The sequence below is a fragment of the Ambystoma mexicanum genome, chromosome 6q (genome assembly GCF_040938575.1).
Source record: "Ambystoma mexicanum isolate Mex_15411 chromosome 6q, UKY_AmexF1_1, whole genome shotgun sequence".
Taxonomy (NCBI): domain Eukaryota; kingdom Metazoa; phylum Chordata; class Amphibia; order Caudata; family Ambystomatidae; genus Ambystoma; species Ambystoma mexicanum.
This window is the reverse complement of record NC_090937.1, coordinates 346,288,961-346,315,129: the sequence shown is the minus strand read 5'-3', so window position 1 is coordinate 346,315,129 and position 26,169 is coordinate 346,288,961. Positions and strand designations below refer to the sequence as shown.

The 26,169-nt window shown below is 47.2% G+C and overlaps 1 protein-coding gene across 4 annotated transcripts in view; it reads left to right on the top strand.

Moving 5' to 3' along the window:
* The window catches only part of TMEM38B (transmembrane protein 38B), a 746,713-nt gene that overhangs the window by 247,721 nt on the left and 472,823 nt on the right, over nucleotides 1–26,169 (top strand). For all 4 annotated transcript variants that reach the window (XM_069630825.1, XM_069630828.1, XM_069630826.1 and 1 more), the window contains one exon: nucleotides 17,565–17,721. In XM_069630825.1, coding sequence (XP_069486926.1) covers nucleotides 17,565–17,721 — 157 coding nt within the window. The remainder of the gene's footprint in view (nucleotides 1–17,564; nucleotides 17,722–26,169) is intronic.

Below are 26,169 nucleotides of genomic sequence, written 5' to 3'. Positions count from 1 at the left end.
ACAGTAGAGAACATTTGGAAAATTACATGAATTTGGTACGAGCCCGGCAGAAGAAGACCAATTGGCAAAGTTACTCACCGTAGTGACTACCTTACTCCTAGTCCATAGTCCCCTTTCCTTCATACTTGTGGGACATTCCGTCCTTCGGGATGGGACCGGAGCACTTTTTAATAGCATCAAAAAATTACATTTTGTGTCCTTTTATGTTTATGTGGAGCCACCGCATGTGACCGCATCCCCGCCTTCCTGAGCTCCGCCCTGCGCATCGGCCTTCAGTCCTTTTCTATTGCCAGGTCCAGGGCCATTTAGCAACAATAGAGGATACTTGTTAGAGCGGACAGCAGGCGGGTGCACGGAAGAAAGGGGACTATGGACTAGGAATAAGGTAATCACTACGGTGAATTTTGTCATACTCCTTCGTCCCATCCCCTTTCCTCCATACTTGTGGGAGATTCCCAAGCACTGACCATAGGAACTATGGGTGGATGGAAAATCCCTTATTGGAACGTATTTTTAAGAACTGCCTGGCCAAATTGGGCATGAGCCCGGAATCTCAGGTCAAGACAGTAATGTCTACAAAAAGCCGATGGGGAAGCCCACGCAGCAGCTTTGGCTATGGACTCCTAAGGGATGTATTTTTGGAAGGCAACTGCAGCCGCTTTGCCACAAACCAGATGTGCATGGATACCCTTTGGGGGCTGAAAGCCCTGAATTTTGTAGGCCTCAGAAATACATGAAGCTATCCACCAAGAGATGTACGCTTTTGAGGCTTCTTTCCCCTTTGGTTCACCTAACATAAAAAAGAGTTGTGGAGAACTTCTAAGTTCGCTTGTTCTGTCGAGGTAGAACTTCAGAGCAGGTCTGATGTCTAGATTGTGTAAAACCCTCTCGGCATCGGAGACCAGGTTCGGGAAGAAGAAAGGTAAAGATATTGGCTGGTTTATATGGAATTCAGAAACCACTTTGGGAAGGAAAGAAGGGGGAGTGCGAAGCACAACCTTATCCTTGTGGAAGGTTCGGAACGGATGTTCAACAGAAAGAGCTTGAAGCACGCTTATTCATCTTGCAGATGTCACTGCAATTAAAAAGGCCGCCTTCCAAGAAAGGTACTTGAGCTTGGTAGTGGCCATGCGTTCAAAAGGTTTATGACATAAAGCAGTGAGGACCACATTCAGATCCCATTTGGGAAGGGGGTCCTGAACCAGCAGGAAAAGATCTAGAAGACCTGCAAAATGTCCCTTGATGATTGGTTTTGCCAGTGAAAAAGAGCAACTGTCTGTGGACAGACAAGCCGCGATGGCGGATAAATATGTCCTCGATGATACGACATGTATGCCAGAGGCTGCAAGGTCAGATACAAAAGGCAAGACACAGTCAATAGAAGCTTGTCTAGGATCAAGCTTTTTGGCTAGACACCAATGACAAAAACGGAGCCACTTGCTCCTGTATTGGGCTCTCGTAGAGGGCTTTCGTGGCACTTGATTTATACGCATGTTGTCCTCTGAGAGGTTGAACTGCGCTAATGATCGGAACTTGGGCACAAGGCTGCCAAGATGAACGATTGTGGGGAGGGGTACCACAACTGGTGATTGTTCTGGTGAAAAAGGTTGGGAATCTGCGGCAACCTGATTGGGGAGCACACCGACGGGTGGTGCAGTTCCAAAAACCAGAACCTGCCCGGCCACCAAGGAGCTATGAAGAGGAGAGTGCAGTTTGATGAGTTTCCAGAGTGTCCGATGAATCAGTGGCATAGGAGGGAAAACATAGGCTTTCATGTTGTCCCACAGGATCTCGAGGGCATCCCCAAGGAAGACACTGTCGCAAAGAAGTCCATTGCAGGAGAACCCCATTGCTGAAAGATCTTGGTGTTCATCTCCCACTCGTAACTCGTTGCAGATTGGCGGCTGAGGGAGTCACATTGATGTGACCCGGAATGTGCACAGCTTGAAGCCAGACCTTGTGTTGGATAGCCCACGTTAAACATTTGATTGCAAGGTCCTCCCGGAGGGGAGATTTGATGCCCCCTGTTTGTTGATGTATAACATCGCTACAGAATTATCCGTGCAAATTTGAACCACACTGTTGGTGATAGAGGGTTGAAATGCCTTGAGCGCCAGAAACACTGCCAGGAGCTCCAGGTAATTGATAGGGAACTGCATGTCTTGAGGCGGTCACAAATCGTACACCTCGAGGTGACGCAGTGTCGCTCACAACCCCAGAAGGGAGGGGTCTGGAGTAACCATGGCTTGCGGGCAGGGCTCCTCGAAGGAGGTCCCCACTGAAAGGTTGCTGGTGTATTACCACCATTGCAGATCCGCCGTCATGCAGGATGGGACAGGAATCCTTTTGGAATCTGGATCCGTAGCCTGGGACCAGCAGCTCCGAAGAGCAAGTGGAGTGCGCCTCATTTCCAGGCGTACCAGAGGTATAGCTAACACTCAAGAGGCCATGAGGCCCAGGAGTCTCTGGAACCACCAGGTCAACATGTGGGAGGGCTGTAGGAAGAGTTGGTACGTGGCTGAAAGGTCAGCAATCCTGTCCCAGGTCAGGAACACTCTGGTTCTAACGGTATCCCAACAGAAACCCAGAAAGATCTGGTCTTGAGCAACTGTCATCGATTTCCGCCAGTTCACCGACAGCCCAAGCTGGAACAGGAGCTGAAGGAGGGACTGAAGATTGGCTGTAGCGGCCTGTGGGCAAGGACTGCGCAGGAGCCAATCATCCAAGTATGGATATACATGAACTCCCTGCAGTGTGAGGAATGCTGTGATGACCGCCATCATCTTCGTAAAGACACGCAGTGCCGATCTGAGCCAAAACGGTTGCACCCAATACTGGAAGTGTTTCGTTCCCACGGAGAACAGCAGAAACATTCAATGCGGGCACCAGATCAGAATATGCATGTAGGCATCCTGACGGTCTACCACGCTGAGCCCATCGCCCTTCCGGAGAGAGGACTTTATCTGGCAGCACGTAATCATCTTGAATTTCTCTTGGAGTAGAAAGACCTTGAACTTGGAGAGGTCGAGGATAGTGCACAGGCCAGCCTGGTTGGGTTTGGGCACTGTGAACAGACTGGAGTAATATCCCTCCCCTTGCTCCCGCAAGTTAACAGGTTCCACTGCTCTGAGGTCTAGAAGTTTCTGTTCCTCAGCTCTAAGGGAGGGCTATCCAGTCTGCTGGAGAGGAAGATGAGAGTGTGGGGTAATGGGGAGGGGCAAACAGAAGCCCGCCCGGCCGATGGACAAAACCCATTGGTCTTCTGTGATGGTCTGCCACACCTCCAGATGAGATGAAATTCGTCCTTGCACCGGAGTCTCGTTCGACCGAGGGACAATTTCATTTAGATGTTTTATCGGCGGGGAGACCACCTGTTGCTGAAGAGGAGGCTGTTGACCGAGAGAAAATTGGGCCACCTTGCCTTTGCTGTTTACGGTGATGGCCACAAGCTGGAGCCTCTGCGTAGCACGCACGGGGGTCCTGAAGGCCTCTCAAACCAGAGAAGGACCTTGTTTGAGACCCCAACCTCCGAGTATAAGGTGCCTTTGCTGGCTCTTTCGCAAGGACCAACAATGACTTGGCAGTTTGAGTGCCTGCCTTGGTCTTTGTGAGTTCCTCATCCGTGGAGGAGTGGAACAGTTCTTTACCTTCGAAGGTGAGATCAAGCACTTTGTCCTGAACTTCATTCGAAAACTTCGTACCATGCAGCCACGCTTGGCGGGAGATGTCTTCTCCGACCATAAAGCCTCGAGCGGAAGTGTCTACATGATGGGCCGCAGCCTCAAGTAGATCCTGCGTCAGAACTCTGGCGTCGGATCGCCGCCCTTAATGTCTTCGAGTTTATCAGGAGGAATACATTCCTGAAACTCGGCAAGCTCCTTCCACAATTTAACGTTAGCAGCTTCTAGGATAAGCTTGCTATTAGCCTGACACAGCTGAAGAGCCGAATTGGAAAAAAAATGTTTTCCCAATGGCGTCAAGAAGCTTGTACTCTTTGGAAAGGATCTGAGACACTGCAGTGGAGGATGTAGAGGCCGGCTTTGACTGAAGCATAGCTGCGGCCACCACCATCGATGCAGGGAGTGGACATACAGACAAAGATATGCCTTCAGGCGCGTGTAGCTTGTAGCAAGCTGCAATTTTCTTGTTTCAGTGTGCCCGGAATGAGGTTTTCCCAGACCTTGCAGGCTTCTGCCAAGACATCATTTTGAAGGAACAGGCCAGTGTACTCCTGTGTCAACAGCATAAAGGCTCCACAAAGTACTCCTTCTTGTGGAGCCAGATGGTTTTGGTATTGGGATGTCTAGCAATGCCTTCATATCCACAACCTGGTTATTAAACGCTCTAATTGAGCGGGGCGGGTCGTTGTTGTCCTGATCGGCTTCATCCTCATCCATAGAGGCGGGAGCAGAAACCTGATCTGCCGCACATGGCGCCTCAGGACCCGAGGACAGGGTTGACTGCAACGGGAGTCTTATCCACAGGAGAAAGTGGAGGTAGAGGAGGCAGTGGATAAGAAGGCCACACAGGAAGTGGTGGAGGAGCTGGCTCTATCAGGACCTACAGAGGGAGGGCCGGACCAGTGGCCGGTTCAGACGGCTTAGGATAGATCATTAAAGTACGCCTTCATGGGATCAGAATGCATCTTCAGAAGAAGGTCTAGGCACTGGAGTGGGCAGAGGCTGCTCGGAAGGGGCATAACCCCAGGATTGCAAAGAGGATGTTTGCCAAGATGGCCCTCCACCAACTGGAAGTACGTAAACCAATAGAGCGGACATAGGAGGAAGCGAGACTGTCTACGATAGCGGAGTTCGAGCACATCAATCCATTAGAGGGCGGAAGGGGTTCTTGTTATTCACAAGACGTGGAAAAGGCTGCTCGGCCCCAAAAACAGGCCCCTCAGCACCAGCCGCGGTGAATGTTTTGTGTAAAAGAGGTAGTCAAAATGGCAGCTCAGGCCGCAGGGGTTAGACTGCCATTTTGTTAACGCCTGAGGTGAACTGCGTCCCAGGTGTGAGGCCGTGGTCACCACAGGGGAGTCTGGGGACTTATGTGTGACAAGGAACCTCGGCAGAGCCAGTGCTAGCAGATCTAGAGTGTTTCTGAGACACCTTGGAGACTGCTGATGAATTATCCCCAGGGGAGGGAACCTCAGTGGAACCGGTACTCAAACACTTAAGTTGTTTAACTGGCTTCTTTGTCCCCTTGGCAGGATAGGTTCCACCACAGGTCTGAGTGTGGGAAGGTTTGAGTTACCCCCTGAAGCCAGAACCCACAAAGGGGGCCCCTCAATCTTGCTTGTCTTAGATATAGCCCCAAGAAGGGGAACCTCATGGATTACCCTGTTACATTTAGTCACCTTGACAGGGACCTTGAGCTGAGACTCGGTACGCTTAGTTCCAGATGTGGAAATCTCTGGGCTGATTCCGGGGACTTTAGCCCCCAAAAGGGGAACATGGGATGAAGATCTGGTTTTGCCAGCCCCTTTGCCAGGGTACTTGAAGGAAACTCTGGAGCGCCGGTCAGATCCCTTTCGAGACACTTCAGGGTAATCCCTGTTAATAGAGCTGCTTGAGCCCCTCCCGGACCCAGAAGACCCCGGGATTGAGTCCCCTGGCCTAAAAAGGAACGAATTTACAGTAAACTTCCTTTTTTCTTCAATGAACTGCTGTAACTGTGTTGAAGGAACGCGTTGAAACACTTCCTCCCACCTGACAAGCCGACGCTGGAGTGCCCGGACGGAGAGGGAGTCGCAGTAGAAGCACGAGTCCCGATGGTGTTCCGGACCTAAACAATTCCAGGCAAAGAGAGTGGGATTCCGCCCTCGCAAAACAAAGTTTGCGTGATGAACATGACACGAATCCCAGAAGCTCCAGCATAGACGGAAGAAAGATGACTGTGGAACTGGAGCAGGAAAGAAGGACAAGGGAACAAAAGGAAAAATATTCCCTGTGATGCAAGTGCGCCCGACCCCGACCGCACAGATTAAAGGACTAAAGGGAGTTGCGCAGGGTGGAGCGCAGGAAGGCAGGGCTCTGGTCATGTGCGATGGCTCCGCGTGAAAATAAAAGGACAAACAATGTAATTTTTTGACGCTATTAAAAAGTGCTCTTTTCCCGTCCCAAAGCATGGAATGTCCCACAAGTATGGCGGAAAGGGGACGGGACGTACGAATATGAAGGTTTTGTGTTAAAGTGGGTCTGAGCCTGGCAGACGGGGACCTGGGGTAAACAGTAAATCATCACAGAAGTTGTATATGTGAAAACCTTGAGAAGAAAGGAACTTTAATGTTTTGTCGTGTTGCATCAGGCCCTTTGAAAACGAGACTTTGAATGGCAAAGAGACTTTTGCATCGAAGGCCCTGATGTTGAAGTCTTTAACTGTATCCTCGTGCTAGAGAAGCCAGAGAGTGTGCCAAGCTCGAGTGTGCTGCCTTGTCCCATGCTGAAAACGTGGGGAAGGGAAGCCAACGGCTCAAATAACATTTTGTGTACACTTTTCTTTTGCACAACATTGTTTCCCACACTGTTTGTATTTAGAACTAAGGATTGTCAATAGGTTTAATAATATAAGCCCTTTTATTTTGACAGACTCGACTAGGACTGCGTTATTATTATTTGATGGCCGCAGCTTGCTACCATCTTTAGATTTAGGATTAGATAGGCGTTTTTCAAACCCATTTGAAGTTAGTAAACACCCTTGAACTGTGATTGCTTGTGTCTGTCTTACTGTTTGATACAATGGCTTCCTTACAGCTATCCCTCATTTAAACAATGATTCTGAAATTCTTCAGGGATACACAGCTGACACCCTAAAACATGATGTCACACAATTAATAGTCACCATTCACCTAATACATGTTAAACTACAATTTCTTCCAATTGAATCCGTTATAGAAGTCACAGCAAACAATCTGCTATCCAAAGCTATTCTCCAAGAGTATGTATGCACTGTGCTTTGTGCATCTTTCTTTCTGGTTTACTCCATATTTCAACATGCAATATAACATATACTCAAATTTCGATATTTCTTTCTTCAACGTGATCTGCGAGAGAAATTAGTACACATGATCTTAAGTGGCATTCTTCTATCTGCATTCCGCTCTTCATATTTGTCCGTCCATACAAAGCAGTAAGTTAAAAATGGGAACAACAGGGAATATGAGTGCTTTGGAGACATGCAATGGTATTTCCACAGATGACCTCAGTGACGTGTATCTATTTTTCCTAAGAAGCTAGTCGTATAGTCTAATCTCTCCCCCACAAAGCAGTTTAACTATAATGTAATAATTAGTAACTGCACAGTAGTATTTAATCACACAGGTTAGGATACAGAATGTAAAGAATAAAACCAGGGCTGGATAACCTATTCATGCACAAATTCGAAAATGGGAGATTTGTGAAGGTGTGCTAGTGCTTGCTGTATTAACCAGCCTGTCAATGATTGGACCTGCTAAAGGACTTTTCAAGGTCGCTAATGTTGATCATTTGGCTCTATTAATCCATTCTCAATGCTACTTAAGCATTGGCTTGCTGAAGTACTTAGTGTTGTAAACCTATTTACGTGAGAGTGTACTGTAGACAGAAGGGAAATGGATAGGACAAGGGATACACACAGGGTCGGACTTGGGCATCAAATTGGCTCGGGCACCAATTGAAAAGCGGCTCAAGTTGCAAATGGACATTCATTACTTTTATGACAGACTGAATAGTACGTAAGGGGGAGTTTTTTATATAATGTGATGCCAATTGTGCATTTTAAAGAATATTCAGCAACAATGGTCATAACTACTAGCCGCATAGTGAAGTAACTCAAACTGGCCCACATTGACCAAAAAAGTGGCGACACTAGCATTTTCCGCTTTTGGTTCGGGCATTGCCCTATATGCCAGTCCAAGACTGGATACACACCCTGCGTTGCTGTTTGACTGCAGCAGACTTTGCCGTCCTAAACCAACATAGGCTTCTCGGTCATGAAGAATCTATCGGAAAAGTGCATTTCTTTTTTGTCTAGATCATTTTTATTATTATTCATTTATCCATACATAAAGTGCTGTTGGAGTCCTACACTGCTTCCAGCACTACACGGCTCGCTCACACCACCTGACACTGAAAACGCACACAGACTCCAGGACCACACTGTACATGTACACCACTCCAACACCTCTCTCTCTCTCTCTCTCTCTCTCTCTCTCTCTCTCTCTCTCTCTCTCTCTCCTTCTCTCTCTCTTCCTCTCTCTCTCTCTCGCTCTTTCTCTCTCTCTCTGTCTCTCTCTCTCTCTCTCTCTCTGCTGACCCTCTCACTCTCTCTGTCCCTCTCCACTAAGCCCTGCACACACTGCAGATAAACTGCCACCAGCTGCCCAACACTACACATAGAATGGAATTTGGCCTTGTGGTGCTAAGTGGGCATCCTGGAATCTGGGATTACTATGCTTTCTGAATGCAGTGCTAACTGTAATAAATATGAATATTGGAAAGCTGCCTTTCTGTACTAATTAGGCATAATGGAATCTGGCATAAAACATAGCTGAGTGGGAAAAATCGAACATGGTACTTATGTCCTAATTTTGTATAATGTAATCTGGCAGTGATACGCTAACACTGTTTAGCCAATGCTGCCACTTACTGGAAATAACATATTCAAATGGATTGTGTCCTCCCATGTATTCCTCATCTTTTGATAATCTCCTTCTAGCGTCAGCTGCTTTGAAAAAAAATAAATTCTTAGTAGAGGGCACCGTGAATCATCGACTTGATGTCCCTCGACAGCCTCCGTCTGCTCTCGAGCATGATGTCACGACAGCACATATAGCACTCACTGTGCCAGTTGCATCAGTTCTGTTTTTCCTCTGGAAGTTCGCTTTCGATACAGTGCGATTTTTGTCGTTCGACTGTCCCTTCGATAAAATGTCGACTCCTAAGACACGATTTTTAAAATGCGTTGATTGTGTGGCCAAGATGTCGATCACGGACCCACACCGCTTTTGCCTATGGTGCCTTGGGCTCGAACACAAGACGGCAGCTTGCCGTTCCTGTCAGTCGATGACAGGAAAGGCACTGAAGGGGAGGAAGGGGAATCTAACTAGGGTAGCCCCATCCCACATAAGTCACCATCATCAACGCCATTGAAGAGATCTGATGACTAGAGAGTCTCCTCTGAGAAAGTGTTCAAACAAGCGACCTCGTAGAGGCTCCCATCACTCGTCTTCTTCAATGTCCTGAAAAAGATGAAAAAGACCCATCACAGGTCCAGTTCATCCTTTTCCTGACAGCAGGGTGTCCTGCCTAGGTATATCAGCCTCTAAGGCTGAGTGGGAGACGTTTTGTCTTCAGATGTCGAAAATATTTGAGAAGGCACAACCCCATTGTGCCTACGAAGGTCGATAAGGCATCTAAAGAGGTTAAAGCTTGCGTGCCCTCGAGCATGAGCTAAAAACCGCTGACCCCTCGAGAGTCTTCAAAGCCTTAGGTCGAGGAGACGCCTGCACCTCTTCCCTCCAAGTCATGGGGTCGCTTTCAATGTTGAAATCATCAAATACATTAATGCCTTCGAAGGATTTTGAAAAGAGCTTTAAGCCCTTGCCTAAAAAATACTTTTTTAAGTCTCATCAATTTTTGACAAAGCAGAGACCATTTGGCCTTGAATATGGGACACAGAATGTTCCGAGGCTCTGGTGTCTGAAGAATCCAAAACCTCTATGAGAACTTCAAGAGTGCAAGTGGTCTTGACACCACTCCTGAGGTAGATGTTTCTACACCTTACCCATCTGAGCATGCTGAGGCTCCATATAGACAACTGATGAATAGAGTCACTGACCTAGGATGGGGGAGGCCTGCTATCGTGTACCAGCAGGACGGCCTTACTGACAAGCTAGACAAGGGCCACAAAAGGATCCAATTTTGCCCTTCCACTCTGCCTTGCAGAAGAGGATTATGGCGAACTGGGTGACTCCAGATATTAATCCAGCTGTCAATAAAAGCCTTACAAGGACATTTAAGCCCTCAAGTATGGACCCAGAATTTCAAAACACCCGACTCCTGAGAGTTTAGTTGTACAAGCTGCTACGTCCACATGCAGAGCAGCACTTATTCAACTATCCCTCTTAATAGGGATAAGCGTTTTGACATTGTAATGATGGGCCGATCCAGCGGCAGATAGGGTGTGCACTTAACAATTGCGGGAATGACGGTAATACGTTGGGACACCCGTTAGGGGTAAAACACGGGGACCCTAGGGAACTGTGGTAAACCCCATGGACCATGCATGGAGGGAAGCAAGGGGGGGGTCACTCTGAACCAAACACTCTATGGGCACAGGGGACCCCGTCACATAATAGCGAGGGTGGTGAAACCTCAGGTAGGCTCACTTCACTGGGGGTATCACAGGTGGGCTTCACATAACAGACCAACTCCAAGCACATAGCCTGTCCACCATGTCTGAGGGAGGGGGGAAGCTGACTCCAGTCTGTCTGTCTCTAGCAGACCGCAGTCGCTGAGAACAGCACCCATTGACATAATCAAGGTCAGCGAGCCAGTCCCACGGCTACTCGTGGGAGCTGGGGAAATCAACCAAACACAAAAGGCACTTGCATGGCACTAAGATGGTGCCAAATCACCCCTTGGCCGGCGGGTATGGGAACCAGGATGCAAATTCAAGGGGCGCTCCAAGAAGAGCCAATCCGATGGTATGTTTTAGCGTCCCTAAAAAGTAACAAACCCTCTGTGTCCACAATAGTCTTTACAAAGTTACTATCTTGCAGGTGCCTTGTGCTGTCTCCCTTCCCACTAGTTCAGGGTGTCTCGTGTTCCTTCCTTTCTTGTGCTGACCAATGGCAGTTGAATGAAGAACCAAAGGTCAGCACAATTATGTCATTACTAATTGCAAACTGTTTGTGGGATAAAGCAGGAAGCAATGTGGCACCACACGGGACGGGGAGGAGATGAGCTGGGAGGGGGCAGGTCTGTTTGTTCCAATCATGTCTCACTAACGTATGCCTAGTTATAGGGGTCTGACGTATTCTGACCAGTAAGCTTTCTGAGAACCACAAAAACATGTAGTTTGACGTTGCAACTGTTTCTAACTCCATGAACATTGTATTAGCAGTATACAAATGATGTCTGCTGTGTACCAGTTTGTCAGCTCTCATCAATCAGTTCTGTTGCACTATGTTGTTTGATTTGTGCTCGCCCAACAATAATAAACAGTGTTACCTCTTGCCCGGTGTACACTCGTTTTTGAACTTCTGGTAACTTATTTGTTACACGCCCTAGAGGCTCCTGGTACAACAACCTGGAAAAAAGGGGGTTTTCAGCCACAGCATGGCCCTTAAGTTTACGAATACAACATATACTCTGGCCAAATTCACACATGCATTGTGGGAAATTATAGCTATGGTAGCTGACCTTATTCCAGAGGGTGAGGAAAGAATGAATGATGGCAAGGATGCAATGGGTGAGTCCTTACAATCAGGACTTGATTCCGCTGATAGCATCAGTAGAGCCATGGCGGCGAGCACTGTGACGCGCAGGTTTGTAATTTGGTTTTGCATCGGATGTTCAATCCAGCCTTTTCAACATGCCTTTTGATGGTTCACACCTTTTAGGAAATAAGGCTGATGAAGGTCTAGAAAAAGTCAGACTTCCAAAGCGGCAGTCAAGTCTTTGAGTGCCGCAACACGGCAGCCACAACCATCCCATCCAACATCTCAGGGATGGAGGGGTTGGCTGTTTCTCTATTATGTTTCCTTTGGAAGCGCGAGGGGTCAAGCCAGTCAGAGAGGCCAAAGGAAGTTTCCTCGAGGTGCACGAGGTGGAGAAGCGAAGTCCGTCTAAGCAACATCTGCCTTGCTTTCAGCCGCTGTCACAGCTGCCCCAAAACATCTCTGAGGCCTTAGTCCACAGGATTGCAGTGGGGGGGCAGGCTCTGTCAGCATTTGGAAGAATGGCAGGACATTACAATAATAAATATCCCAGCGTTACTGCCTCCCTTTCTTAAGGAGGCCTCTGGATCATCAACCAGCGAGCCACTCAAAGTTCCAGATCAGTTCCTTTTGCAGGAGGTCTCCATCCTGCTGGAGAAAGGTAGCATAGAGCTGGTACTGTGATGGGGAGGACCACTAGTGATACTCCCCTTACTTTTTGATCCCCAAAAAGGACAGAGGGTTGAGACCCATTTTGGACTTAAGATACTTGAAAAGGTCCCTCAGGAAGGACAAGTTCAAGATGGTTACTCTTTCTCATATCCTTCAGGCCCTCCAGCGCCAGTATTGGATGGTATCATTGGACCTTCAGGATGCTTACTTTCAAGTGCCTATTCATCACAAGCACAGAAGGTATCTAAGGTTCGCGGTTGGCAGTTCTCAGTTTCAGGTTCTGCCCTTCAGGCTCACCTCTGCCCCAAGGGTTTTTCACCAAGTTGATGGTGGTAGTGGCAGCAAGACTCAGGAGGGGAGAGGGTGGCTTCACATCTACCCCTACCTGGACGATTGGCTGATCAGTGCCCATTACACCAAACACGTCCTGAATATCTCAGCATTACCTGCCACTCTCTCCACAGACTGGGCTTCTCCCTCAACTTCACAAAGTCTCACACATGATACCTTCTCAGAAGCTCCAATTCATTGGATCGGCCCTGGATGCTTCCTCATGGAAAGCCTTGCCACCCGAGGTGATAGCTCAACACATTCAGCAGACGGTCGTCAAGTTCCAGAGTGCCAAGCGTCTTCTGGCCTTTGACTTTTTGAGTTTGCTCGGCCTCATGGCATCCTGCATTTATCTGATGACAGAGGCTTGTCTGAGAATTAAATACCTACAATGGGCCATCAGGTGCCAGTGTTCTCAGTTTTTCGTCCAGAATGACAGACCTACTTCAGGTTCTGAGCAGGGTCACTCCTGTGGTGGGCCTGAAAGGAGAACGTTCTGAAAGGGGAACCTTTCTGGCAACCATGGCCGGAGATAACAACATTAGTTACGGATGCCTCCATCGTGGATTGGGGAGCCCATGCCAATAATCTAACTGTCATCAGTCGTTGGTCTCCCTCAGAGTCCAAACTACACATCAATCATTTGGATCTGAGGGCAATCAGATACAGCTGATGGCTTTTCTGTCCTCTGTATGGGAAAAGAATATCCTGATAATGACAGACAACACAGTGGCCATGTACTACCTCAAGTGAGGAGGTGTAGGGTCACTACCACTGTGCAGAGAGGCAATGGATCTCTGGTTCTGGGCACCGCAAGAAGGAATCTCACAATCAGCAGTTCACCTAATCGGACAGGAGAACCCGACAGCGGATGCTCTGAGCAGGCAGAGCACAGTCTCCCACGAGTGGGAACTAGCTCAGGAAGTCCTTCAAGAGATCTTCACCCTTTAGGGAACCCCTGAAGTACATCTGTTCACTTCCAGTGTCAACAGGAAGTACAAAATGTTCTGCTCCAGGGAATTTTCTTCCGAGAAGCGCTCTAGGGGACACGATTGTAGTGGACTGGGAGTTACCACGTCTCTGTGTTCCCTCCAGTGCCGTCATTGCTCATGTCATCAGGAGGTTGAGGAAGTTTGGGAAATTCATAATCCATAATCCTGATTGCTCCAGATTGGGGCAGGACTACCTGGTACCCAGACCTTCTGGACATGTCCATCTGCCCTCCAATTCATCTTGCGCAAAGAGAGGAACTTGTCTCGCAAGAGGGGGGTCCGGTTCTCCATCCAGAAGTCAGGACTGTAAGGAACTCACGGTGGCAACAGTAATGACAGACACAAGTGATCACAGTTCAAGGGTGTTTACTAAACTGTAAAATGGGTGACCCAAACGCCTAAACTACACCTAACTCTTGAATGGGAGCAAGCTACAACCATCAAATAATAATAATACAGTCCTTGTGGTGTCTAGTCAAATAAAAGGGGCTTATACTAAAAATAAAATATTGGCAATCCTTACCGCTATGTTACAAAAGAGTGTGGGATAGTGTTCACAAGAAAAGAGAAAAGTGTTCATAAAATGATAAGTCAGAATTTTATGGCCGGGGTCTCCTTTACCGATGTTTTTAGTACAGGACAAGGCAGGACTCTTGAGCACAGCACACTACTGAGCTTCTCTGGCACGAGCTTACAGTTCTTTTTCTCTATATCAGGGACTTCTGTGCCCAAGTCTTTCCTCATGCAAAGTCTCTTGCTTCAAATGGTCTGATATGCCAAAAATGCAACAAAACAAAAAGTTCCTTCTGTTAATCTTCACGTCGGGTGATTATGGTTCAACCTTGGATCCCCCTCAGCCAGGCTCTGACCCTTCTCTCAATCGTCAGCCTCCCCGAAGACACTTGCAATTTAAAAAGACACTTCCGAAGGGCGATCTCGTTTCGCTGGGTCACTCTGTTAACCTATGGCACGTGCGGGCTTCAGAAAATCACAGTTCGCACAGCGTTCCCCTCAGCAGGATGCAAACGCCAGTTCCACAATTCCATCAGTCGGGTTCACACTTTACACAATTTCAACATCTCATCAGAAAGCAGGGGGTTCCCTTTCCCTAGCTTTCTCTTGGCATCCCTGTCGGTTCACATTTGCCACAGTTCATATTTCAACAAAAGTCATTCTAGACCCCTTAGATTCTTCCCTTTACCTAAGCCCGGGTCTCAGCCCCCAGTCAGGATTTCCCTCAAGCCCCCAGTCAGGATTTCCCTCAAGCCCCCAGTCAGGCTTTCTCTCAAGCCCCCAGTCAGGCCTCACACAGTTGCATTCACAAAGGGTTCTGGGGTGTGTTAGGGTTCACAATAATGTGCAGGCATCCCTCAGTCGGGTTCAGGTCTGCCTCCATACCGTGTCAAAGATTTTCGATTGTACAGGGGGGTTTGGTTTGACCCTCATATGACCACTATGACACCTCACACCGGCCTCCCCTAAGGCCTCTTGGTATTTGTTCTTTCTCCTGGTTCGGGTGAAGGGGAGGGGGGGCACCAGCCAGAGACCTTTGAGTGAGCGCCCATGTGGCACTGAACCACTCTATCTCTGGTGCCTGGTTCATTCAAAAAGTTCCCAAGGGTCTCCCTCTGCTGGGCTTGGACTCCTCTTATTGTTCACAAAGGGTCTCCCTCTGCCGGGCTCAGACCCCTCTCACAAGGTTCTCAATCTTCAAAAAGGATTTTGGGACTTCTAGTCCCAGAATGCACTGTCAGGATTCTGCTCACACTTCCCAGTTCCCCAAACAGCATTTGGCATTGGAAGCTTCAGGAACTAGAAGGGGATAATGTTCCGAGGTTAGGGCCTTTTCTGCTGACCCTCAGAGACCTGGGTTCGCCTGATTGGCCCAGGTGAGGAGTCTTGCTGTGGGTTACTGCCAGGCCACGCCAGCTGGACTTGCCTTCTGGAGGTACAGCTCCATCTGCACTGTGCCGTCTTATCTGGACTCACAAGGCCAGTGTTAGGACGGTTTTCTCCTCCTCCATATCTCCCAGGGTCTTTGCAGCTCTTCTGGTCTTGCTCTGGCTTCCTTCCTCTTAAAGCATCCCCAGTCCGCTCCAAGTGTGCTTTCCTTCCCGGGCTTTTTTTACTTCCTGGGAGTGGTGATTTGGTTCAGGTGTGCATGGTTAGAAGGGAATGCCTGACCCTGCCTGCCCTCGTTAGCGGGACAACATGGCAGTCATCCATAGGAGTCAATGGCTCAGGGATTCCTATGGGTAATCCTTATTCCTCCTTGTTACTTCCTCTTCTTCGCAGCATTTGAAGGACAGAGTGAATGAAGGGGATTCTGGGAAATGTAGTGAGTTGCAGATTGTGGTAGAAAATCGGCTGAATAATTATTAAAAGGTTTGTCAACAAGAAAACAGGGATTATGGGGTTTGTAGTGTTCCACCGAAGAGGAGGGAAGGTTATTGTCAGAAAGGGGAGAACAGATGGGTTGTTGTGGATAAATGGGTTTTCTCCTGCCTTTTCTTAAAGGGAAGTACTGGGGTAGGATGGGACTGTGGTGGCAATATCCCATAAAGACAGAAGGGTAGTCGGGTAGGGGTGTATTGCCGAAAAGGTGGTTGGGTCCATCCCACCTTTCTCCCAAAGTATCGGAATTTCACCTTTCTCAGAAAATAGTCCTACCTACTTTTTATCCTCCATCTCTTTCTGGTAAATAGGAGGAAAGGCTTCATCGTCTTGACCCTAAAAGGGCTTTGAATTTTTTCATCTCTCGACTGGCAAATCTTAGGCAAGACAACCAGTTGTTTATTGATTATACCGGACACAAATTAGGACTGGCAGTGTCTAAACAAACTTTATCCTGCAGGATCATTCTTTGCATAACTGAATGCTATAACTTAGCAGGAAAGGACATTCCTGTAGGCTTGCAAGCGCATTCTACAATGGGTGTGGCCACTTCATCAGCTTTGCAGAGAGGGGTGCCAGTACATGATATTTGTGCGGCAGCCATGTGGTCCTATTTACATACTTTCACAAAATATTTCTGCCTGAACTCTGCATCAGGACAGGAAGCAGGATTTGGGAATGCTGTGCTTCAGCATTAATGACATACTCCCACCTCCAACATAATACTGCTTTGGGAGTGTATCAAAACATGAGGAATACGTGGGAGGACCCAATCCATTTGAAGAACAAGTTACTTACCCCTGGCAATCTTCTTTCGACTGGATGGTCCTCCCACATATTCCTCATCGCGCTTTCCATCCAACCTTTCAGTAGAATTTCTGTGTATTACACCTTCCTCTCTGAAGTGCCTGGTCTTTTGACCTCGCAAATTCCTGTGTTCTGAAACCTGGGTGGGGGAGCGGGGGGGGCGTGGGGGGCAGTAGAATTGAGGTAACGGGTGCCGTGCGTGCTATATGTACTGCTGGTGACGTCGCGCAGAGCGCCCTCTACCAAGAAATATTTCCTGAAGTAGCTGATTCTGTAAGAAGATTATCAAAAGATGAGGAATACATGGGAGGAACATCCAGTTGAGAGAACATTACTAGGGGTAAGTCATTTGCTCTTCTGGCCCTACTATGTTAACTGGGATAGTGGAACCTGGCGCTGGTTTTAGTAGCTGGGAATTAGATGGAAATACTTCACTTGCCAAATAATGGTGTACACGCTTAAGAAGTTCATCCCACAGCTTTGAAATGTTAACAACTAGTCATTTGATGGTGTTACCTGATTGTATCTCAGCAGACCAGACAGAAGATGCCACTGATGACAATAGCTGACGAATAGTGGAATACCTGGTTACATGATTCCAATGCATATATAGCATTTTCTAACACTTTTAACAGATCAATATCTTTGAAAGAACATTTCAGATTACTCGTGTATTGTGGATTGAGTAATGGGAATATACTTAACGTGCTTATGTGAATCTTTTGTGTTGGAAAAATGACACTCCGACATGATGTACCTTTTTCTTTCACTTCTTTTTGCATGTCCCATCTGTTATTTTTGTTTGCTTTAGTTCTTTACCCGATCAGCATGTGCATTTTTGTACAAAACATTACTGTCTGAATCATTCCCATCCATACAATTTTTCTTAGATTATTTTTTTGTTAATCTTTCCTCCTGATTGGCTTCCTTTTAATTTGTTGTTTCAGGAGCAGTGGAAGTGGCATGGCGCAGCCCTCTTGCATGCTGGTTTAGTGCTATGCTTTATTGCTTTGGCGGAGCAATTTTATCTGCTGTTATGCTTGCTGAGCCCCCAGTTCTATTCCTCTCAAATGATGTTAATATCTTTATGGCATCTGCAACCTGGTAAGCTGTAATTTAACATACTTTAGTGTGATGCATTTATTCTCAATGATCTGTGTTTGATTCAGTAGCCATGTGTTGACATTTGTTATTTAATGTAATGTATCATCAAGTAGTCTTATTTATGGCATGTCAGCGTATGGTTTTAGAGGCAAAGGTGGATAGGAGGAAGGGCCAGTGGGAGGAGAGGGACTAGCAGGTGCGAATCCTTAAGTGTTGATGGGTGCAGGCCAGAAGTACCAGAGTCCTGTGTAACAGCAGATTTCTAGGGTTGTATGTGAAAATGTCCCCAGGAAAATGTAGCCTTGTGAAAAATGTAATCCTCAAAAACATTTTTTGTCATTCAGTATAATCAATGCAAAGTGTGAAAATGTTGTCAGTAATAAAGTAAAAGCTATTTATAAATACACAAACGTACAAGGCTGTAACCCCAACTGTGACCCAAACCTATAATAAATACTCCACTATCACCCTAACTCCATTCCTAAATCTTCCCCTAACTCTAATTACAACCCTTATTCAACCCTGAACTCTTACAGAACACTAACCCCTCAGCGCGCTACAGCATATTACTCAATAAAAAATAATTGGAAAATGAACAGTGAACCGAACTCCAACTCCATCACCAGCTCACAACAAATGACATAGCCCTTGCCCTAATCCAAACCCTTCCTATAATACTAACCTTACCCTAACTGCAACTATACCACTTACCCTAATGCCTACTTTATCCTAACTACTAGGTTTATCCTAAGAGCTATCCTACACCAATATCACCAGCCCTCTCCAACCTTCCTATCCCTTTCTTTATCCCTAACCATTACTCTTAGTCCTAGACTTTCCACAACCCATACCCTACAATTACTGTGACACTTAATCTATCCGAACGACTAACCCCACCTAAACATTTTTACTCCAACCCTAACCTTTACACTAACCCCTTTCCTTACCCTAACCTTTAGCCTAACCCATGCAATCACAAACCCACTAAACACACCTTAACCCTAACAATTACCCTAGCAGCACTACATTCTGGACTATTTTTCAGCTGCATTTATTAACTACTTTTTGCTTGGTATCATATTCACTACAGAAGTATTTTCAACTTGACCTTTTCACTAACTACATTTTCTGCTCCTCCAGAACCATCAAGGGCCACGCTTACACCCTTGCTATAGTCTTGCCTGATTTCTGCAATCAATCTTTCACCAGTGGATCTTTCCCCACTCTCCTCAAGCACTCCCATGTGCACCCCCTCCTCAAAAAGCCTTCAACCGATCCTACTTGCCCTGCAAATTATCATCTGATCTCCATCACCTGGGAAGACTCTTGTAAAAGCTGACCATCTCCAAGCGTATGCTCCACACGAAGTCTGTAGGGACCGTATCTCTCCAGCCCTAAATTCTCTCCACTGGCACCCAGTGGCTGCAAGGATCAAGTCCAAAACCCTCTGCATCCGTCCACAATGCTTTCTGGGGCCGGGGCCGGGGCCTGCACTAAATCTAACTCTCTCTTCCAAAATTCCTTCCTTCTTGAGCCCTTCGCTGAGCTACCTCCAACTCTCTGAGGGTCAGATGCTTCTCCAGGCAGAGAGTGAGTGATAGATCTCTCTCGTCTGCAGGAGTCCCCCCTCTGGAACGGCCTCCCTGGCCCTCTGAAAATGTAGCCAGATCACCTGAAGTTCCGGCAGCAGCTAAATACCTTCCTTTTCTCCTCTGCTTTATCTGCTTTCTCTCTCCCTCCCTTGCTGACCTACCTGTCTGCTGCAACGACTGGTTGCTTGGCTACCATCAGAGTCTCACTGGGTACCAGGCCCCTCCATGATCAGTCTCCCCTGCACTGCCTCCGGGTAATCCCTACAGTCCCCTGCCTCCTTACACTTACCCAGAACCGTGCTGCCCTGGCCGCACTTACTCAGAGTAATGCTGCCCTGATTGCACTCCCCCCTTCCCTCTCCCTGGCACTTGGCCACGCACTTACTCAGAGCTTTGCTGCCCGATTGCACTCCCCACTTCCCTTCCCCCACACGTGCACAATCTGAATAACACAAGGCCTAGGAAGATCGTTTGTCTCGTCCTCCCTCTGTCCTCCCTCCCTTGTCTTGTCACGCCTAGAAACACTTGTGTACAGGCGGGTTATAAATGACTTATCATATCATAACACCAGAATGTACTGCCTTCACTCAGGTCTTGTACAAATCTAAATAATTTCTACCAGGCTTCTTGAAATGCAAGATTGGAGTGTTACAGGGGCTGTGGCTTTATAATACATTGTTTTAGGAGGAATTCTATAACGCAGGCTATTCGCTCCTCTGCTTTTGATTTCAAAGGGTACTGTGGAATTTGGGGCAGTTTCCGAATAGGGTAATTTTTTATTCTCATTGACCCTGCATTACGGACGTGTGTTACCTCAGTATCATGGATGGACCATAAAGAATTCTGAACAGCATTGATTAATTCTTGCAAATCAGGCGACCAATGTGTTGTCTCAAGTAGCATCGACTTGTCTGGCAAAACCAAGAGTGCAGCTAAACAGTCTCAGTATTCTTAGTTGGAATACTCAAAAATACTCCTTCAGGCATAAAACAGATTTTGCAATTTAATTTACTTAACAAATCTGACCCAAGTAAACTATCTGGAGCTGAAGGACTAAGGAGGATTGCATGTGTTCCAGTAATGGGAACAAAGGTAACTGCGAGGCTGAGTGACTTGATGTGCAATTGGAATTTTGGATATCCATATTACTTTCACAGTTTCTGAGAATAACGGCACATTAGGAAAGCATTCTGATTGAATAGGAGATTTACTTGCACCAGTATCTACCAAACATGTTGTCCCAGTTGTTTTGCGTTGGGGGCGCCTCTGCCCCTTCCCCATCCTCTAAAACCTCCCTGGAACCTTTCCATTTACCCTGTGGGTTCTTGACCCTGTCCTTTCAAATTTTGCAGAGTAAATGGCTTGTTCTCAATGTTTTCCTTCTTTTGCTCCTGGCATGCCAAACAATGATTACCCCCTGCCACAAGTTCTGATAATGGTTTATTTTGTCACCCTATGAAACAGCTTCAAGTTGTGCTTGTATTTTAGGCTGCAACCTAGAAACAAAAGAAGGAGCAATCACTTGCTGTGCTGTCTCACCAGGCTTAGTAATGCCTGAATGTTGAGTGAACACTATCCTTAAATGATCTAAATAATCCGCTGGAGATATTCCCTTATTTTGCTTACAATTTCCTATTTTGCCACAGTCTGTTTTTCGGTGGCATAGTGTGATAGTGGCAATCAATCTATTCCTAGCTTTTTCTAGGGCATCACTAGTGCCTTGATTAGCCGCAGGCCAGTTGGCATGCAATGCTTTTCTCTGTCTGGCCTTCGGAGGCATAATCACTCTCATAAACTGATTCACATAAACCCAGGCAGGATTATAGCACTGAATTACAGCAAGAACTTCTTAGATAAAATACTGAGGCTCCTTCTGCATATTATGAACATTCTTTGGCCAAATTATGCACATCCTCTAAAGTGCAGAGAACATGGACAGCGAGAAGGTGGGGGTCTTCCCCCAGCCCCTCACTCTACTCCCCGAAACCTGTCTGAGGGGTGGTTGGAAGATTGCACTTTCTAACTCATATTGTGTACCTCCCCTCATCATGGACGGGGTATAGGAGGGAGACAAAATGGTTATTAGCAGAAACCTAGGTACTGTTGCCCCTGATGTTATGGAGGGTAAAAAGTGCCTAATTTACAAGTGCCCGCCTGCATTATCGCAGTCCGTATTGGCACCTGTTGAGGTGCCAGAGTAACGATCAATGGGGCCAGGAAGTCGAGACACATTGATACTCAATGGGTGGTTGTCTTTGGCCTGGCGAAGTTTGGGAGTGCACTGTGGTGCTGGCATGAGAATGATGTCCACACTGGTTCATCCTTTATTTGTTTTATTTTTAAAATGGAACAGGGTGCCTCTCACAACAAATAGTTGCAAGCACTGGTGAATTGGTACTGAAATGCTTGCACAATCACAAATGCGAGGTTTAAATCTTACATTGTCTGTCTGAACCTTGGTTATTTTCGACCAAATTTTCCCTACCTGAAAATGTTGTGTATGTCCCTGTTGAAGGCAGTGTTTACGTGAATGACGACACCTCGCCAAAATTCGAGTTGGCCAAGGAAATGATTAACTATTGTGCTGTGCAATCTTTGTTTTTTGACAGTTTTTGCCCGATGGGTCAAGAGTTTCTTTCACCACAGGCTTGTATAGTTGTGGCTTCATTAGGCTTTGAAACTTATACAAAACAGGACTCGACACTGTCATTTTTGTTCATTATATTTTGTTATCCAAGTGAATTCCTTGTTTTCTTTAATTCATGTATGCTGTTGGATCGGTGTGATTGACACATGGGTTATGTTTAGGTAGGTAGGGTTGTGTTTAACATTTGAATTTGACTGGATGATGTCTTTTTTGTGTAATTGGATATATGCATTCTACATGTTTATATCCTTTTACATTCATTGCACACGTTTTGTTTTCGTAACACATTTTCATATATTGCGGTTTGCCTTTTGATTGAGTCAATTGCACGCACAGGACCTTCTTTTTTGTGGTTTTTCCACTTGCCATGTGGCATATGCCCCCCACTGTTGCAAACTCACTTTTCCCTTCTGTGCCTCCAAAGCGCTTCCCAAAGCCGCCAATTTTTCCAAATTAAAAGTACCCCTAATAGAAACTCAGTATGCTGATTATGTTGCCTCAGGAGATGCCAATGTTTTATAAACGCTCATGTTGTTCGATTGTAGTTGGCGTACATAAAATTAGCAGGTGTGCCCTTTGATGTCTCCACCTGCTTAGATTGTACTTTGCCCATGTCTGCTCTTGTTTTATTACTACACATACAATTTTAATCTCTCTTGTATCCTTTGTACTGTGACTTCTCATATACTGTCCTGAGAAGGGACTGGCTTTACTCTGCCAAGTGGTCCAGAAAGGGCCATGGGGCACTCACGCTGAAATTGTCCCATATTTTCCTTTTTAATTTGGGCAGGACAGTGCCCAAACCCAACAGGGCTGGCCTGCACACTATCCTCAATCTTTCCCAGTGAATAATTCAAGATGATCACGCCTTGCCAAATAAAATCCTCTCTTTGAAAAAAAGGACGACTGGCTCAGTGTTGTGGACCTTCAGGACGCTTACATGCATATCCTGATATGGAGATCGCATCGAAAATATCTGCGGTTCTCCCTGGGAGGGAACACTTCCAGTTCTGTGTGCTCCCTTTTAGTCTCAGCTCAGCGCCGCGTGTCTTCACGAAGATGTCGGTCATTGCAGCTTTCCTCCGGCTACAGGGCTTTCATGTATATCCATATTTGGACAACTGGCTTCTGCGCAGTCCTTGCCCACAGGCAGCATTGAGCAATCTCCAGTCTCTCCTCCAGCTCCTGTTCCACCTTGGGCTGTCGGTGAACTGGCGGAAATCTTCTATGACGGTCTCTCAAGACCGCATTTTCCTGGGTTTCCGTTGGAATAAGGTCAGTACCAAGGTGGTCCTAACAACGGACAGGATTGCGGACCTATCAGCCACGGGTCCGCTTCCTCCAGTCTACGCACATGACAGCGTGGTGGCCCCCGAGACTTCTGGGCCTCATGGCTTCTTTCGTGCTGGCATTTCCTCTTGCACGTCTGAAGATGAGGTGTACCCAGATGGCTCTTCAGAGCTCTTGGTCTCAGGCATCGGACCCGAATTCCAAGATAATCCCAGTTCCGTCCTCTATGATGGCGGATCTACAATGGTGGTCTTTGACCGACAACCTTTCTGTGGGGGCCTCCTTCAAGGAGCCCTGCCCACAAGTGACGGTTACCACGGACTCCTCCCTTCTGGGGTGGGGCGTGACGCTGTGTCACCTCGAAGTAATCGACGTTTGGACACCTCATGACAGGCAGTTTCATATCAATTATCATCTGGAACTCTAGGCTGTTTTTCTAGCGCTCAAAGCTTTTCAACCATCCATCAGGAACAAGGTGGTCCGTATTAGTATGGACAATTCTTTGGCAATGTTTTACATCAACAAGCAGGGGGGCACCAAGTCACCCCTCCTTGGGGACCTAGCCATACAGATTTGGGAATGGGCCATCCAGCACGATATTTGGCTCCTGGCTGTACACATTCCGGGTTACTTCAATGTAACTGCAGACTCACTCAGCTGCCAGTCGGCAGCCGGCTACACGTCGGAATTGAAGACAGATGTTCTCTCCACCAATAGGGCACTACAGGAGTGGACTTCTTTGCGACCTTTACAAACAGGAAACTTCTTCTGTTTGCATCCAGAGACGGTCTTTGGGTGTCCTCCCTGGGAGACGCTCTTGAGATTCCATGGCACAATATGAAGGCTAATGCCTTTCTTCCTCTGCCTCTGATTCAAAGGTCACTCTGCAAGCTCAGGAATGCATCGAATTACACTCTCCTCCTCATAGCTTGGTGGCCAGTCAGATTCTGGTTTTTGAACTTCAGCATCTGTCAATTCTTCCTCCGATCAGATTGCTGTTGATCCCCAACCTGCTTCACCAGTGCTATCACCAGATGTGGAACTGTAAAGACTGGAGGGGGTATCTGTACTCCTGCTCTGTATATGGCAGAGTCGAAGCACAGAGCACCCCAGCCAAGATTCTTTAATTGGTAAAACGTGGCAAGCAATCAAGCCTTAGCTCTCAGGAGGTGATGCAGGCTGGTTCTTAACTATAGTGTAGTCCCCAAGCACCCACAAAGGAATGTCGACACACTATATTAGTGAAAACACAGTTCTTTATATAAATAAGGTTCAGAGTTATATACACAATCACAATAACACACTTTGTACTCTGGCAATACTATGATGGCAAATATATACAGATCTACGTGGTACCACTCTTACTATCGATCCCCTTGAACTACGTCCACAGCACTAGCATACGAATCAGATCATGAGATGAATCAACGATAGACCACAGAAAGAAAGCAAGTTAAATCAAGCAATGGCAAAACAGCCTATCCCACTGCCTAGAGACAGTTCGGTGTGAGGATCCCCCTACCTGGGCAACCTGTAAATAAAGTGTATTGTCAAGCCCAGTCATGCTTAATATAGTCTTGATTCCTTCTTAAGGTTCTATGACCCCAATGTACCTGGTTTCGTAGAGTTCTTTGACGAGTCGTCGACGGGCCCTTCTTGAGTGCACTCCCTTTAAGGCAGGAGCCACGGGTCAAGATTCTGTGAAGAAAAGGTGAACACAGTCGTTGAGGCAGCAGCTTCGGTCCTTGCTGTCTTCGTTCATGATCGGTCAAAAACATCCTGCAAGATGAAGCATGCGGTGCACCTCAACGAAGATAGTTTGTTGCCGCAAAGAGTTAATTAAGAACTTTGGCCCAGCAATTGCATCAGGTTGTCGGCGTCAGCAAACGGGACTCAACCACGCTGGCTTCCAGGTCTTTGTTGGCGTCTAGGAGGTCTTCGGGTGGCGGGAAACCCACCAGCTGATTCTCCTCAGTCGTCGACGACCTTGACTTTCTCTGGCAGGGCGAAATCGGTCGACAGTGATGATCAAGGGAGTCCTTGGATCAAATGTCTTAGGCAATGGAGCACTGCGGCCCCGGTCGGCAATGGCTGTCGTTGACGGTGGTGGACTTCATCGTTGTAGGCGCTTCACTTCGTATTCCGCGGCGGTCCCAATCTCCGGTCGACAGCCTTTCGAGGGTCTGACGTCCGGGGAGCTTTGGCAAAGATCAGATGGTGCATGATGGTCCCTCGTGGCTCAGGAAGCGGTCTCCTAGCCAGGTCCTCTCTTGGATCAGCTCCTTGAAGGCACAGCAGCTTTCAGATTAGCGAAGGACAGCAGCAGCAATTCTTCTTCTTCCAGTGGGCTTCAAGGTTAAGCATCAAGTATCAGCTTCAGCTTCTGAACGATTTCCATCAATGAGAGGTCCCCAGATATACTGTTTGGTCTCTCATTCACTCTGCTGGGTCACACTCAGGCAACCAATCATCCAGAAGGGTATTCATGCAGGCAGGCAGCCAGGCAGGCAGCCAATCAGGCTCACAGTGCATTCAGGCCATTCTCCTCCCTCCAGACACTCACAACAATGAATGTATATTGGGGCAAGCACTCTGCCATTCAGCACTCCACACTGCATTCATCCCAGTTTTGGGCAGGCCTGTCTCAGTCTTTGTGTCACATACCAGAAACCAGACACCCATAACAAGAAGTGTATATTGGTCACACACCACACACTCCATTCACCCAGGTCCCACCCAAAGGGTGTACCCACAACATACAGTCACTGGGAAGGCTCCAGCCAGTCTGGCCTGGACTTCCCCACAATACCATATACAGAACCTCCACCCAACAGCCAGTCAGAGAGAAGGGACAGAGTCAGAGCTTCCCAGGACTTTGGGAAAACAAGGTGACAGGCAAAAGAAAGCAAGAGGCCACAG